The sequence below is a fragment of the Sceloporus occidentalis genome, unplaced genomic scaffold (assembly GCF_023333645.1).
Source record: "Sceloporus occidentalis isolate IW3139 unplaced genomic scaffold, rSceOcc1.0.p SCAF_205, whole genome shotgun sequence".
NCBI classification, from domain to species: domain Eukaryota; kingdom Metazoa; phylum Chordata; class Lepidosauria; order Squamata; family Phrynosomatidae; genus Sceloporus; species Sceloporus occidentalis.
Window position 1 is genome coordinate 1,451,152 of NW_028317185.1, and position 13,702 is coordinate 1,464,853.

The window sequence follows — 13,702 nt, forward strand, 5'->3', positions numbered from 1 at the left end:
CCTTCTCAGTTAATTAGAAATGTTAGTATTTTTGTTTTCAGGCACTATCAAAGACAACCATCTGTCGCTCACAGTAAAGGACCCCACTACAGGAAGTGTTACCTATGGCAACCGCAGCGAGCTAACGCGTGATTGGAGGAGACGCGCCGAGTGGGTTATGCTTCATATATTACGTGGCAGGTACAGAGTCTGTGAAGTGTACGGCGGCCGTGGAGGGGCAAACCCAGTGCATTTTTTTTTTTGGCGCGGCCTAAGTTGAGTGAGTGCAACCTCGGAGTAGAGTTCCCGGAGAAGCCGGTAACTGAGTGAACATGAGCGGTAAGAAGAAAGGGGAGCAGTGCGATCCCCTGCTGACATGGGTAAGTGTTCGCTGCAAACAGGGCCTGGCAGTGATTACGGCTTCCTTACAGTAAAAATAACTTGGTAGCCCAGAGTACTCGCCACATACTGTGCGTTAACACCAATGTATCACCTGTCGTGTTTTTACACGCGTGTTTACAATCACCATATGGCTACTTGGTGTGTAGTGAATTATTGGGTAACAGAAATACCCAATTTAGTGAGTTTTGTTCACGAAGTATATGAATTAGAAGCAAATTACACGATTTTAATTTTTTTTTTACTAAAACCTATTCATTCAAAAAAATAATAGAAATATTGGCTGCATCATTTTATTTTTTGCAAAATTCAATTAGTTTTGATATTTTTATTAACATTTCCGTGCTCCTTAAAAAAAAAAAAAAAAAAAAAAATCCCCTGAATGGCGTCACAAAGTAAATAAACAAATAAATCGCCTTTTTCATGATATAAAAGTCAAAATTTTATTTTATTTTTCTGCCAGAAAAAAAAAAAAGGATAAACTGTTCGCTCTCGCTATGTCGCCAAACGCGGTGACGCTTTACTTCCAAGAACCACTTGGCCCATCGGGATGTGAGGTAAGGGTGTCTTGCTTTACTGAGAGGGCGGTTGATGAGTGGAACAGCCTCCCAGCAGAAGTGGTAGAGGCTAATACAGTGAGGGTATTAAACATGCATGGGATAGACATACGGCTCCTCAATCTACAACGAGACCGACGACTGATTAAGGTCCGAATCTTTACAGCAGGAGAAAAAAAAAAAAACACCTAATTGTTTAGCTGTCATACCTGAGCTGATCTGTTGAGCCGTACCACAATATCACAGGAGATTTTTATTTTTTTTCCAGGTCCTTTTGTTACGAGGTGGATTTGTAGTAAAGTCGCTCATAACAAGGGCCGGGCAAATCTGTTTACGCTTTAAGAGCCGGCCCGATTTTCTTAGAATCCACGCGGGGAGTTGTCTGGGGACGTCAATCTAAAATACAAAAGAAATGCAGAGCAGCCCTAACAGGGGGGTGGAAGGGTGTATATATATATATATATATATATATATATATATATATATATATACACACACACACTTCAGGTGCGGAATACTCAACGTTCTAAACGTAACTGTAATTGGAATTATATCAAACATTATGTCTTCCTACTGCAAAGACATGAACCAGTTGTTTAGATTCAGGAGCCGTATGTCTATCCCATGCATGTTTAATACCCTCACTGTATTACCCTCTACCGCGTCTGCTGGGAGGCTGTTCCACATCCTTACCTTACATCCCAATGGGTGATATGCAGCTGTCGTTCCTCGTGTCGGGCTCCAGAACTCGCGGTACGGATCTTTCTGCAGAGCGGCTCTGTGATATTTTTTTTTTTTTTATTATTATTTTTTTTTTAATCATTTATTTATTTAACCCCCCCCCCATCCCTTTCTCTCGTTTGTGACTCTTTCCTCGTCTCTCCATCAGATGCAGACGTTCGGGGTCTCGGGCCCCTGCAGCTCGTACGAGGACCTGACCGGAGGGGTCGCTATCGCCCAAGTCCTGCGTCTCATGTGAGTCCCGCGTTTTCTGCGCAAAGCCTTTATTCGTTTGTCTCGTTTTCCTTCTTCTTTCTCTCCTTTTCTCACTCGTGCTCTTTCTCTCTCAATCATATTCGCTTTATTGGTGTGACTGAGTAACGTTTGGTGTTGCCAAAGTCCTATTAATAATATAAAGCAGGTGATGTAGAGCCTCGCGTGGCCGGTTCTCGTGTATTCGCCTGCCAGGCTCGTCTCCTCTTCTCCCAGAGGAATTTGGACCGGTAGCCGATTAGCTTCGTGGGTTCCGCTCTTTCATTTTTACACCTAGGATGTATTTCTCTGTAACTTTCCTTATTAATGGATCTGTCTGGTGCTTTACTGAGGCAGGACGTGTGTCGCGCTCTCTGCGGGTCGGGCGCTCTCTGCGGGTCGGGCGCTCTCTGCGGGTCGGGCGCTCTCTGCGGGTCGGGCGCTCTCTGCGTGTCGCCAGGCGGCGGCGCTCTCTCTTTGTCGTGAGAGTAGAGCGCACGGTTTAGAGTGTCCGGGCTGTAGTATTATGGGCTGCAGTTATTCCAGTATATAATAGTCCCTTTTTAATGTTATTGGGAAGTTTTTTATTTTTTTTTGTTTTTGTTTTTTTGTGGGTTTTTTTCCATCGCCCTTTTCTTGCTCTTTTTTATCTATTTATTATTTTGTGCGTTTTATTCTGTACCCATCTAGTTTTTCTCGTCTCTCCTTCCTCCAGAGACCCCACGTGGTTTAACGACGCCTGGCTCATGAGAATTAAGCAGGAGATCGCCGACAACTGGAGACTAAAGGTAATCCACGTGATTCACCCGACGAGACAAAGAACGCGCGTCTCCTCCTCACATATTCATCGCAGCCGCAGAATGTCAGACATGTGCCGCTCTGTAAAAAGAGGCGATTCATTTTTCTTTTGTTTTCTTGGACTGATCCAGGAGGGACGGGGCTCGGCCGCGTACCAAGGAAAGATTGGGATGGGAAGCTTTGGTTTTCATAAACATGAATTATCTTAACTTTTACAATTATGGGGTGACTCTGCTCTTTCATTCGGCACTCAGTAAATATTTTGTAGCTGTTGGCTTATGAGTTAGAATCGGAATGTCCAGCGTTATTGGGGTGCGGAGCCATCATTGTGCCCCTTCTTTACAGCATTACAGACCCCCCTCATTTAAAAGGACCCTTTAATGCATGGGATCGCTGCACCTTCCCTTTAAATCTGTCTCTTTTGCAAATGCTTTGGGGATTCTACAGATTTGTCCCCCAAATGTGTTTGCCCCTTTCCCCCACCCCTCAGATCTTTTGTGTTCCCATCCCAATCCCCCCCCCTGCACATGAAATCCTTACACCCAGTCCGCTAGAGCACAGGCCTGTCCGGACCCTCATGCGCAGCAAAGGCTCCCTTTGATTTCAAGTCGCCAATCCGCAGCCGCAGATGTTGGACCATGGAGGAGGAAGGCGGAAGCGACAGGGCTTTTTATTTAGATTGCACATTAAAGTACTCGCATCGATCTATTTACCCCGACTCTTTATAATAGCCATAGAAAAAAAAAAATCAGAAGGGCAGCTAGCATTTAGGAAAATAACCCGACGAGAAGATAAAAGCAGGGTGCGGATAAAACGCAGACAGGGAGGGTGTTTCCGACCTCCTCGTCTTACGTGTTGTCTTTTCAGGTCAGCAATCTCAAGCGAATCCTACAGAGCGTTCTGGAGTATTATCAGGATGTGAGTATCTCAGGCCGGCTGCTTGCTTACAAGATCAGGACGCTGCGGTTACGTAGCAGATGTGCATGTAAAGGGTTAATAAATCCTGTAGGTGCCGTTCCACTTGACGCTAACTGCCCTATTGAGCCTTTGCCAGTAGCGTATTTCGGTTCGGTGGCGACAGCCTATCAGCGCCTGCTTTTGTATCACATGACACTTACATGTTCCCGACAAAAATCACGAGTGATGTCGCTAATTTCTGTGATGTGCATTCTATTCTTTCTGAATCGTATGTTTGGGTCGTACGGATATCTTAATAACGAGCTCTATGTTCCACGCCGAGGCAGATAAATCAGATGCTGACCGTGATCCAAATATACAGAAGTTCCCGTTTTCTGTGTTTGCATGTTGACGGTAGCGTGTAAATGTACGGCGCTCGCGTGGAAACTTTATCTGTATGGATTTAAGGAATTGTTTGTGCTTCTAGGTTTTGGGACACCCCGTTTCAGACGATCACATCCCCGACGTTGCCCTCATCGGGGAATTCTCCAATACGGCCGAGCTGCGGAAAATGGTGCAGCTCGTCCTGGGCTGCGCCATCAGCTGCGACAAGAAGGAAGGTGAGGAGGGCGGGCGGCGGAAGCTTTTTGTGATAATGTATAGTTCTGTAATTAAACATCGGAGAAGCCATCGGAGGTGGGGGGGGGGAAAGTAACTTAGGGGTTTTAGATCAGAGCCCAGACTGAGCGTGCGCGAGCCGGCATACCGTGAGAAATGAAGCAAAGCGGGGCATTGGGCAGCAAAGTGTGACTTGGCTCAGGATTAATGCTCGGTGTTTAGCGAGGGCAGAGCTTTGCTCCAGTAAGACACGATAGCAAATGTTGGGGGTTTTTTTGTTTAGTTTTTTTATTATTTTTTATTATTATTATTATTATTATTATTGAGGTAATTTTTTGCAACAAAAAAAATCCACCTCCAGTATATATTCCACATACTGGGGAATGATTTTTCAGCTGGATGTAGGGGATCTTCTCACATCTGCAACTCTGCCAAGTTCAAAGGCCGGGGTGCGCAACTGAGCAGATAAACCCCCAAAAAGGTGTTTAAATGAACAGTCACAGGTCATGTTTTGGGTCTGTTTTTTTAATCTGCTCCTCTCCACCGATGATCGTTTTTGGCACGTCATGGTTTTTTTCTGTGTTTATCTTATTTCGCAGAGCACATCCAGCAGATAATGACCCTAGGGGAGTCTGTCCAGCAAGCCGTCATGGAGTCCATCCAGGAGGTGAGCAGCTAACACGCTGATTCACAGCTTGCATATAAAAATTACTTTTTTTTTTTTTGTTTGTTTTTAAGTAGATTCGGTAAATATGAATCAATATTAAAGTACTTTAATGTGCGTGTTGGCTTTGGTGCTCGGGCTACAGGGTTTGATAGCACCTATTCCATACACGCTGCATTGCCCATTAGTTCTAGAGGCATTTAATACGTGAGTAAACTATATAAGGCCCTCTTACTACGCAGGGTAAACATATTATATATCGTCCGCTCCCTTCCCAGCCCTTGTTGTTCTTCTGTGTTCCAAACGAACTCCTACCTGTTTATACGACGCAGTTAAAGTTATAAGCTTCGCTAGAGACTTGTACAAAACATCCGCGTTGTTTATACGTTTGTTTACGAAGACCATTAACCCTTGCAGCTCCTGAGCAAGGATCCACCGGACGCCGTGACAGGCGACACTTATGTCAACTATGACAGCCAGGTGAGTATCGCTTTAGTGTGCGTGACTCGAGTGACCTAATCTTCACTGGTATGGGGTGTGCCGGGATCTTTAACGGCAGGAATGAGGTCAGTGATGGGAGGAGTCAGGGTGGGTATAACAATGTAACCACGCCTACACGCGGGTGGCTGTGCCCTAAGTTTCTACCGAATTCCTTTTAGCGTAAGGGCGGGCAACTTTGGGGCTCTTCGTTTCCAGGACCCAAAGTTAAGGCGCGCGTGGATCTTGCCCACAAAGCTCTCCGCTGGCTCATTAAAAGCCTCCGAAGCGCTTCTTGGCAGCTTTCGTACGTCTGGGTATTGGCCTATAGATCAAAGTGCCTCGGATCAGGGAGAGTCGCCAGGTCCTATATTACCCCCAAAATACACCTAATTTTGTCAAACCCTTAAGTGCGGCTCATCAGCACGTTTTGAATAAACCTCTTATGTTTTGTAAATAAGTGGAACGGCCTCCCAGTGGAAGTGGTAGAGGCTAATACAGTGAGGCAATGTATACATGCTTGGGACAGACATAAGGTTAAGCTGGATATCAGGCAAGCTCGAGGACTGAATAAGGTTTAAGGTTTTTCTTTCCCCCTATTTTCTTCCAGTCTCGTAAATATTACTTCCTCAGTGAGGACACGGACGAGAAAAATGAGATTTTACAGCGCTGTCACGAATTAGAGCAGCAGGTAGGTGCGCACGCCGGGCCGAGACGCGCATGACTGTCCTTACGTACTTTCGGATGCAGGTGTTGGGGTGTGCGGTGAATCTGTGTCTCTAATGCGGTAAATACCTCCAGAAATCAGTCCCCCTATAATTGATTCCAGTGGAGAATATAAGGATGTATAGATCCGTCCGCTGCTTTGAGACAGTATGTAGAGCCATGGAATGTGTTTAGTGGGTAATATGCCATTCTAGAAATACACTATTTTAGATTTTTATATTGCTATAAAATGAGTACATTATCCCGGATTCATTGACCGCCATCCGATTTATGTTCCTGTAGAAGCTGGAGTGATATTTCCGCTCTTTGCTGGAGACTTGGGGCTGTGGTCTGCACATAATATGCGTGTGTGTGTATAATAAATATATATAATTATATTTATTATATATATATTCTAATTTAGAGTCTGCATTCTAAGACCTCTCGTGCGTTTATACAGAATAGCGTGTGTACGCGGCCCGTTGCGGACACGTCGGAGAGATGTATCGCTAACCGCGAGCCCCGTCTTAATGTTTGGCTCGGCTCTTGATTGTAGGTATAGCCTTTTTACGAGCAAATTTCATACATATGAGCGAAAAAAGCTCAATCGCGACCTGCCAGATTCTGTATACATGACTTTTAACGCCAGGTCTTAGTTTGTGGTCCTGGGTAAGCGCGGGGGGCTTTGTCTGTCCTACCTGAATGAGTGATTTCCCCCTTTAAAAAAGGTTTTAAGCTGAGTTGGGTTTGGCATCCGGATATGCGGTGAGTTAAGAAGCTGTCTGTGTCTTGCTATGTCTAACCCTCCGCACGTCTGCTCCGGCCGCGCCTGCGCGCTAACAATGCGCCTTTCCAGTTTGGGGTCTGCGGTGTGAGAGCATGAGAGACGCGAACCTAACGTGCGACTGATTTCAACAAGTGCCGTCGATGTCTAAACTCTTCTAATACTTAAGGCTTTAGTCCTTTAGCCTCTTCTGTAATAAGACCACCAGCTCCTTAAAGGGGGGGGGGGGGAGTAACGCCATTATTTTTGTTCCAAGGGGGTTAAATGATCTTCTCATCGCCCTATACTTCATATAGTCACACTATACGCACCAGAGAGTATAAAGTGTTCGTGCAGATAAGCTATTTAATTACAGCTCATATGTAGCCTTTAGCCAGTCGATGCCTTTTATTGGGCCAGCATTAAAAAAAAAAAAATGTAAAGTTTTATCTCAGTAGGGTCTGTACGTCATGCGCGGCCGGTATGATACGGATATACGGCCGGTGTGGAGTGAATGTGAGCGAGAAGCTGCAGCATGTTGCATGTACACAGAGTCTGCATGTGATCTCCTGCGGACCCCGCGCTTCCGGTGTAATAATTCCTGCCTCGCTGTCCTTACTGCCGCCTACAGCTTAACGTTACAAGCTCTCTCTCGCTGAAATATATGCATTCGAAAGGCCTTTAACGCATATGGCCGTTTTGGCTCGTAGGTAACGTTCTAGGACCCATGGCTTAGCCTCTTAACCCTATGAGCGCTATTTGGGTTAACAATGCCCTGGACCGATGACTCCTTTATCGGACGCTCGTCCAGAGATAAGTTTTCAGCCAAGGAGACGTCTGGTCCCTTGATGTTTCTCTTTGCCGTGACCTCCTATGCTTCCCTAACATAGACCCAATCGTCATACCTGTCTATCTACACGTGTAGAAGTAAGCGTGTTGCAGATGACTGTGATCATGTTATCTTGGCATAACTTTTTTTTTTTAGTTTAACTTCATGAAATACACTTTCTGCTTCTACCCAAAGTGCTGGGAAAATAATTTCTCAAGACTCCAGCCTGACACAAGTTTGGTCTTCTTTGATGTAATAATATTTTTAAGCCCCAGCCCACCCAGAAAAACAAAATTAGGCAGGTGTGTATTAGCACAAGAAAATATACAAATATGGAGGAGCGCACAACCTAAAGAAGCGCAAAAGGCAGGGGAATTAGGTTTGGCAACTTGGCCGGCTCTATCACGAACGTTCCTTTTCTCACACGACCTCTTCCGCTGTTTGTCTGTGCCTCTTACATTTTGGGATTTCGCTCCCCTCCCCTTCTTTCCCCTCTCCTTGTGCCACCCATTCTTCCTCCTCAAGGTGTCGATGCTCATGGAAGAGAAGAAATCTCTGGTGTCTGAAAACAGAGCTTTGAGAGACCATCAGGAGCCGAGCGAGGGGAGCCCGGGTACTCCCCAAATGTTCAGTAAGAAGATGCTTCTGTTACAGACTCAGATAGAACAACTTCAAGAGGAGAACTACAGGTAAGTACATTTGGGGAAACTGGCCCTCATCATCATCATTAGGGGGTTATATGAGGTCAAGTGTGACCAAAGGACTATACAGACTTCCCTTCTGGGGGGTCCTGTACAGTCAGTGATGGTTGATAACGACCATTTGTGCCTTGGTCAAGAGAACAATCTATGGAAAGAAAAGCCTGATGTCCTCCATGAGGAGCGGAGCTTGGGAGAACCTCAATGCCAACTCATAGTAGAGTCTAGAACCATGACCAACTCCATGAGTGTCTTCACTAAGTTCTCCGAGCCATCCCTGTCAAACTGCATAGTTCTCCACATGTATTATACAGAGTGCCATTGCCTGTACAATAGCTACGGAAGAGGTACGATTCACATCGATGAGCCGTGTTTGGGGACAGGAGTGATCCGCTACGCTCCCCGTTACAGCGGAAGAGGGCAGGTTGTTTGCAGATGCCGATAGTCAATGCCGCCTTCCTTTCTCAGACTGGAGAGCGCGAGGGACGATTACAGGCAGCGGTGCGAGGAGATGGACAGGGAGGTGCAGGAGTTACAGCAGCGCAACCACGATCTGACTGGACTGGCGCACGAGGCCCAAGCGCTGAGGGACGAGATGGATGTTCTCAGGTAAGAAACGAAGGCGAGAGACGGTGACCCTAGGCCAAGAGGCTTCGCTTCATTTAGGTCTCGTAGGATAGAAGTGTGAGCGTGGGAAAGCTGGACAGCAACAGGGTGATTGGATTTAGGTCCAAACTTGGTTTTTCTGGTAGAGCGGTCTATTTATGATGGCTCGCCCCTTTTGTTTCAGACACTCTTCCGACAGAGTAGGGAAATTGGAGTCCCTGGTGGAATCCTACAAGAAGAAGCTGGAAGATCTGGGAGACCTGAGACGGCAGGTGAAGCTCCTCGAGGAAAGGAACACGGTTTATATGCAGCGCACCTGTCAGCTGGAGGAGGAACTTCACAAGGCCCATGCGTCCCGCGCACAGGTGGAAGGCCTCAACCGCCAGGTGAGATAGAAGGACACGCTGGATAATGCCGTCTGTCCTATTAAGGCACATGGCATCTCCTTCTAAAGGTGCTGTCCCACCTACTAAACACAGCTTTAGCAACGTCTCCCCTAGGGTTTACCAATTGTTCTTGGGCCTCTGCTTTGAAAATGGTGGCGTTTACCTGTCACGCAGCCCAGATGGCGCGCCGAGATGGGGGTTTCTAACTGCTTCACGTGGGTTAGTAGATTCCCTAGCGAGCACCCTCAACATCCTTCAACATTTGCTTCGTGCCGCTGTCTTTTCTCCTTCAGATCCAAGAGTTGCACAAGAAGCACTCCGCCGAGTCCCTGAGAGCCGAGAAATGGCAGTTTGAGTTCCAGACGCTAAAAGAAAAGTTTGAGTCTCTGCAGAAGGAGAGAGAGGTGAGGCTTCGGAGGGGCAGCCGGCGCGGGGTCCTCTCTGTGCACGGTGCCGGCTTTCAGCCGTTTATTTTGTTTTTCCATCGATGGGGTCCTGGAGAAGATCGAAGTATATTTTCACAGTATGTTCGAGAGACACTCGAGCAGCTTGTGATGGAAGGCATGGGCTCGGTTTTATGCAAAGTAACACTGGGGCTTAACTAAACTTTTTTTACTCTCGCAGCTTAGGATGTTTTATGATGAGTGTAGTGCCATTGACCTGTACGCCCTCCACGGTATTATAAAGGGAGTTTTGGGTCAAACAAGGTGTTTTTTGTTTTTTTTTCCTCCCTTTAGCGACTTCTCGTGGAACGCGATTCCCTGAGGGAGACGAACGACGAGCTGCGCTGTTCTCACCTTCAGCAGACGTGTCTGATACAGTCAGGTGAGAGACCCCAGATAACGGGGGGCGCGATCTATCTGTCCTATGTATTTGAATTCTCTCTGTAGATCTAAGGCACGGCTCATAGCGCTCCTACTCTGCTTTACATGTACAATCGGCTCCTAATATTCCTCCCTGGCCCGTAGAATCATTTGGCTGGTGGGTTGTTGTTTTTTTTTTTTTTTATGAAAGCAAAGCCATTTTTATGTGTTTTTGCTCTGTTTCTCGTACAGATGGCCTGCTCTCTGGGCCCACGCCACCAGTGGAGAACTTGGCAGCGGAAATTATGCCCGCGGAGCTGAGGTGAGAGGCTGCGGTCGGGAGGGCGAGACTTTGTTTGCTGCGCCGATAAGTGTTGAAAGTTTTAATTTCCGCCGTCCAAAGCCATGCGCGTTGCGTTCGTTGTGTATATGTGATTCAGTAACAGGTGTCTGACGTATAATTGCACTCCTGTCGAGCTTTTCTTTGGTTATGACGGGGAGCGCATGCCGGTTAGTAGCGGGACGTTCTACCGGTCAGTGAAATACTCCGTAGGTAGCAGGTGTGCCTTTTTTATTTTTCTGTTCATTGTTTCGATTGCCCGTTTATTGGCGTTTTTCCCCAGGGAGTCGGTGGTCCGCCTGCAGCAGGAGAATAAGATGTTGTGCATCCAGGAGGCTTCGTACCAGGAACGTTTGTGCGAAATCCAAAATCTGCTGGAAGAATCAAGCCGAGCCAAGAACCGGCTGGAGAGCGAGAACCGGTGGGTGGTGGAACGGGCAGTAGACTCGTGTAATGAAGGGGTTACTCGTCCCGTGCCAATTCTTCCTTTCCGTGCTGCCGAACTGAGTGGGTGGTAGATGAGTGGAACGGCCTTTGTGCAGAAGTGGTAGAGGGTAATACAGCGACGCAATCTTAAATCTAAAACGAGATCCAGGACTGGTTCCAGGTCTTTACGACAGAAAACACGGGCGGACTGGAGCGAGTCTTATCTGTCATCTTATATTCACCAGGAAGCCCAGGGCTCTGTTACAGAGTCCCCATTGAATTCAGCTGAAGCTGCAGCTTCCGGCCGTATATTCTGCTCGGTTCCGCTGAACCTGTCCTCTTTCTGTAGATATGGCAATTTACCCGCATTAGTCTGATCTATGGATCCTGCTAATGCCTGTGTGAGCGTGATGGGAGTTGCAGTTTCTTGCTGCCTTCCTGCCTACCGGACATTTTCTTTCTTGCCCCAGACTGAACCAGCAGCAGATACACGAGCTCCGAGCCCAGATCGAAGAGCTCCAGAGACAGCTTCGTGAGCAGGGCAGCCGAGCGGAGGATGTGAGTGTCAGACAGATGTTAGCGTTGAGTGTGCGCCGTTGGCAGAGACACGCATGTCACACGCGTTCTTTCTCTCTCTTTGCAGTCATCGCTACTGAAACGGAAACTGGAGGAACACCTGTAAGAAAATTGGCCTTCAGATCTATATATTTACTGCTATAAAGGGGCGACCTATATAACCGCATGCCAGCCATCTATTACATTAACTAAACCCCCCGACGCATGTGCGGCTCAGACGTGGGGAGCGGAAAGCCATAAGAGTTTATGTTCTAATGTATAGAGGGCCGCATGCAAAAGATCCGTAACATGGTGTATGACGGGAACATAGGAGGCTTGGCTAAAATAATTCTGTAACACGCAGCAGGAACGCTCGAAGTGTTGGATGGGGAACCATCGGCGGCGGTGACTACCCGCGCACTAACCCGGCGTTCTCTTCCGTAGGGAGATGTTACACAGCGCCCACTCGGAGCTGCAAAAGAAGAGAGAATACATTGAAAGACTGGAGCCGAAAGCCGACCTAAACAGTATGGAATCTTATTGGGAAAACATTCTAATTCTTCCGGATTTTATTTTGTTTTTTAAATAGGCCGATAGCGTTGTGAGAAATTTAGTAGGATAAAAGGACGCGTTTGAAGAAAAGTGGTGGGTTGAGGCCTCGCGTATAGAATTCCACAGAAAGAATAAAAATAAAAATGTGCCGCTTCCCACTTTTATTTTTTTTATTGGTGCGAATGTATCCGACTTGTCGCACTGTACGTTGTACTCCGCCGCGGTACCTGTCGTGTAATTTTAATGCTGCACCTCCCGTCTCCGCAGTGTCGCGCAAGGTGGACGAGCTGCAGCAGGTCCTGCGCCAGAAGGAGGAAGACATGAGAGCCATGGAGGAGAGATATAAACGCTACGTGGACAAAGCCAGAACGGTAACGGTGCTGCCGAGTGTTTTACGCGGTTCTGCTTCTAACGTCGATTTGAAAGGGGGAGCGGTCGCCTCGACGGGTGATCGGCCTTAGTTCAGCCAGTCAGGACAGAGTTAATTAATGGGGAGGAATAATCATGCAGATCCTGGGAACAGTAAGTGCGTGTTTTGAAAAACATGAGGATGTAATTAATGAAATAATGGATACCATCTGAGATATAGTTGGGTATCGCGATCGTTCACCGGGCAGCTCTGTCTTGACATTACATATTTTTATACGAGACAGACGGCTGCTTAAGGTCTAAGTCTTTACAGCAGGAGAAACGGGCGACTAGACGGGGGCCGAACGGGGCCGATCTGCCGGCAGGTCCTGTGTTTCTATGTATCCGTAATGAATTCACTTCCATTCAAGTTACGGCTTCAGCTGTGATATTCTAATAAAATTAGATTCTAATCGGAATGTCGGCTGTCCGCGTGTCCCTGAGAACATCTCGCTTTTCGGAAATTGATAATAAAATCACCTAAAAACACTAATGCAGAGTACCTGAGTATGTGTGAATTCTTTTTGTTTTTGAAAGGTTATTAAAACGCTTGATCCAAAACAGCACAATTACATCCCGCCAGAAATACAAGCCTTAAAGAACCAGCTACATGAAAAGGAAAGCCGAATCCGCCACCTAGAGGTGAGGCTGGGAGAAGCCCTTGGAGGGGGGAGCACGGCATTGTGGGAAATGTAGTTCAGCAGCTGGTTAAACCTGCACGGCAGAGTTGCATGTTACACAGCAGACGGATACATTTATTATGATTTATTATCTTTTATTTATATAGCGCCAACAATCTACGCACAGTTCGTAGTCTTCTGTGGGTATCGGGGCAGTTATTTTGATAGCAGCCTCTAAACAATAATGGGAACCTTAACTTTTTTGTTTTCTTTCTGTCATGTAGAATGATTATGAGAAGACGAAATCTCAGCGGGACCAAGAGGAGAAGCTGATCATTACCGCCTGGTACAACATGGTACGTGAGAATGTAATACACCGCGCAGGGGGATCCGTCTTTTACTGGGTGACACCGGGAGCTCGGTCGTAAAACATAATCGGGACCCTTTTGTGAATTTGTCTGTCTTCCGTGTTTCAGGGAATGAGCCTTCAGCAGAAAGTCGCAGATGAACGCACGCAGGCTCCTAATGGCGCCCAGTCCTTCCTGGCCCAGCAGAGACTGGCTACCAACGCCCGCCGCGGGCACATCTCCCGCTCCCATTCTTTACTCCCCAGATACACGAAGTCTGACAACTCACAGAGTCTGTCCTGA

General features: G+C 47.0%; 1 protein-coding gene across 1 annotated transcript; it reads left to right on the forward strand.

The window, feature by feature from the left end:
- The first annotated feature begins 311 nt into the window (after positions 1–311).
- Positions 312–13,702, forward strand: LOC149277966 (protein Hook homolog 2). Its single transcript, XM_089502584.1, has 22 exons — positions 312–359; positions 1,825–1,910; positions 2,623–2,695; positions 3,573–3,623; positions 4,090–4,222; positions 4,820–4,887; positions 5,302–5,364; positions 5,972–6,052; positions 8,184–8,347; positions 8,825–8,965; positions 9,147–9,348; positions 9,642–9,752; positions 10,086–10,173; positions 10,404–10,473; positions 10,775–10,912; positions 11,388–11,475; positions 11,561–11,595; positions 11,917–11,999; positions 12,292–12,395; positions 12,970–13,074; positions 13,337–13,408; positions 13,529–13,702. The coding sequence occupies exons 1-22, from the start codon at positions 312–314 to the stop codon at positions 13,700–13,702; spliced, it is 2,178 nt and encodes a 725-aa protein (XP_089358710.1).

Coding starts and splice junctions, on each gene's coding strand:
- LOC149277966 (XM_089502584.1), top strand. CDS start 312: ATGAGCGGTAAGAAGAAAGGGGAGCAGTGCGATCCCCTGCTGACATGG. Junction 8,348..8,824: donor CTTCAAGAGGAGAACTACAG/GTAAGTACATTT, acceptor TTCCTTTCTCAG/ACTGGAGAGCGCGAGGGACG. Junction 11,596..11,916: donor CGGAAACTGGAGGAACACCT/GTAAGAAAATTG, acceptor TCTCTTCCGTAG/GGAGATGTTACACAGCGCCC.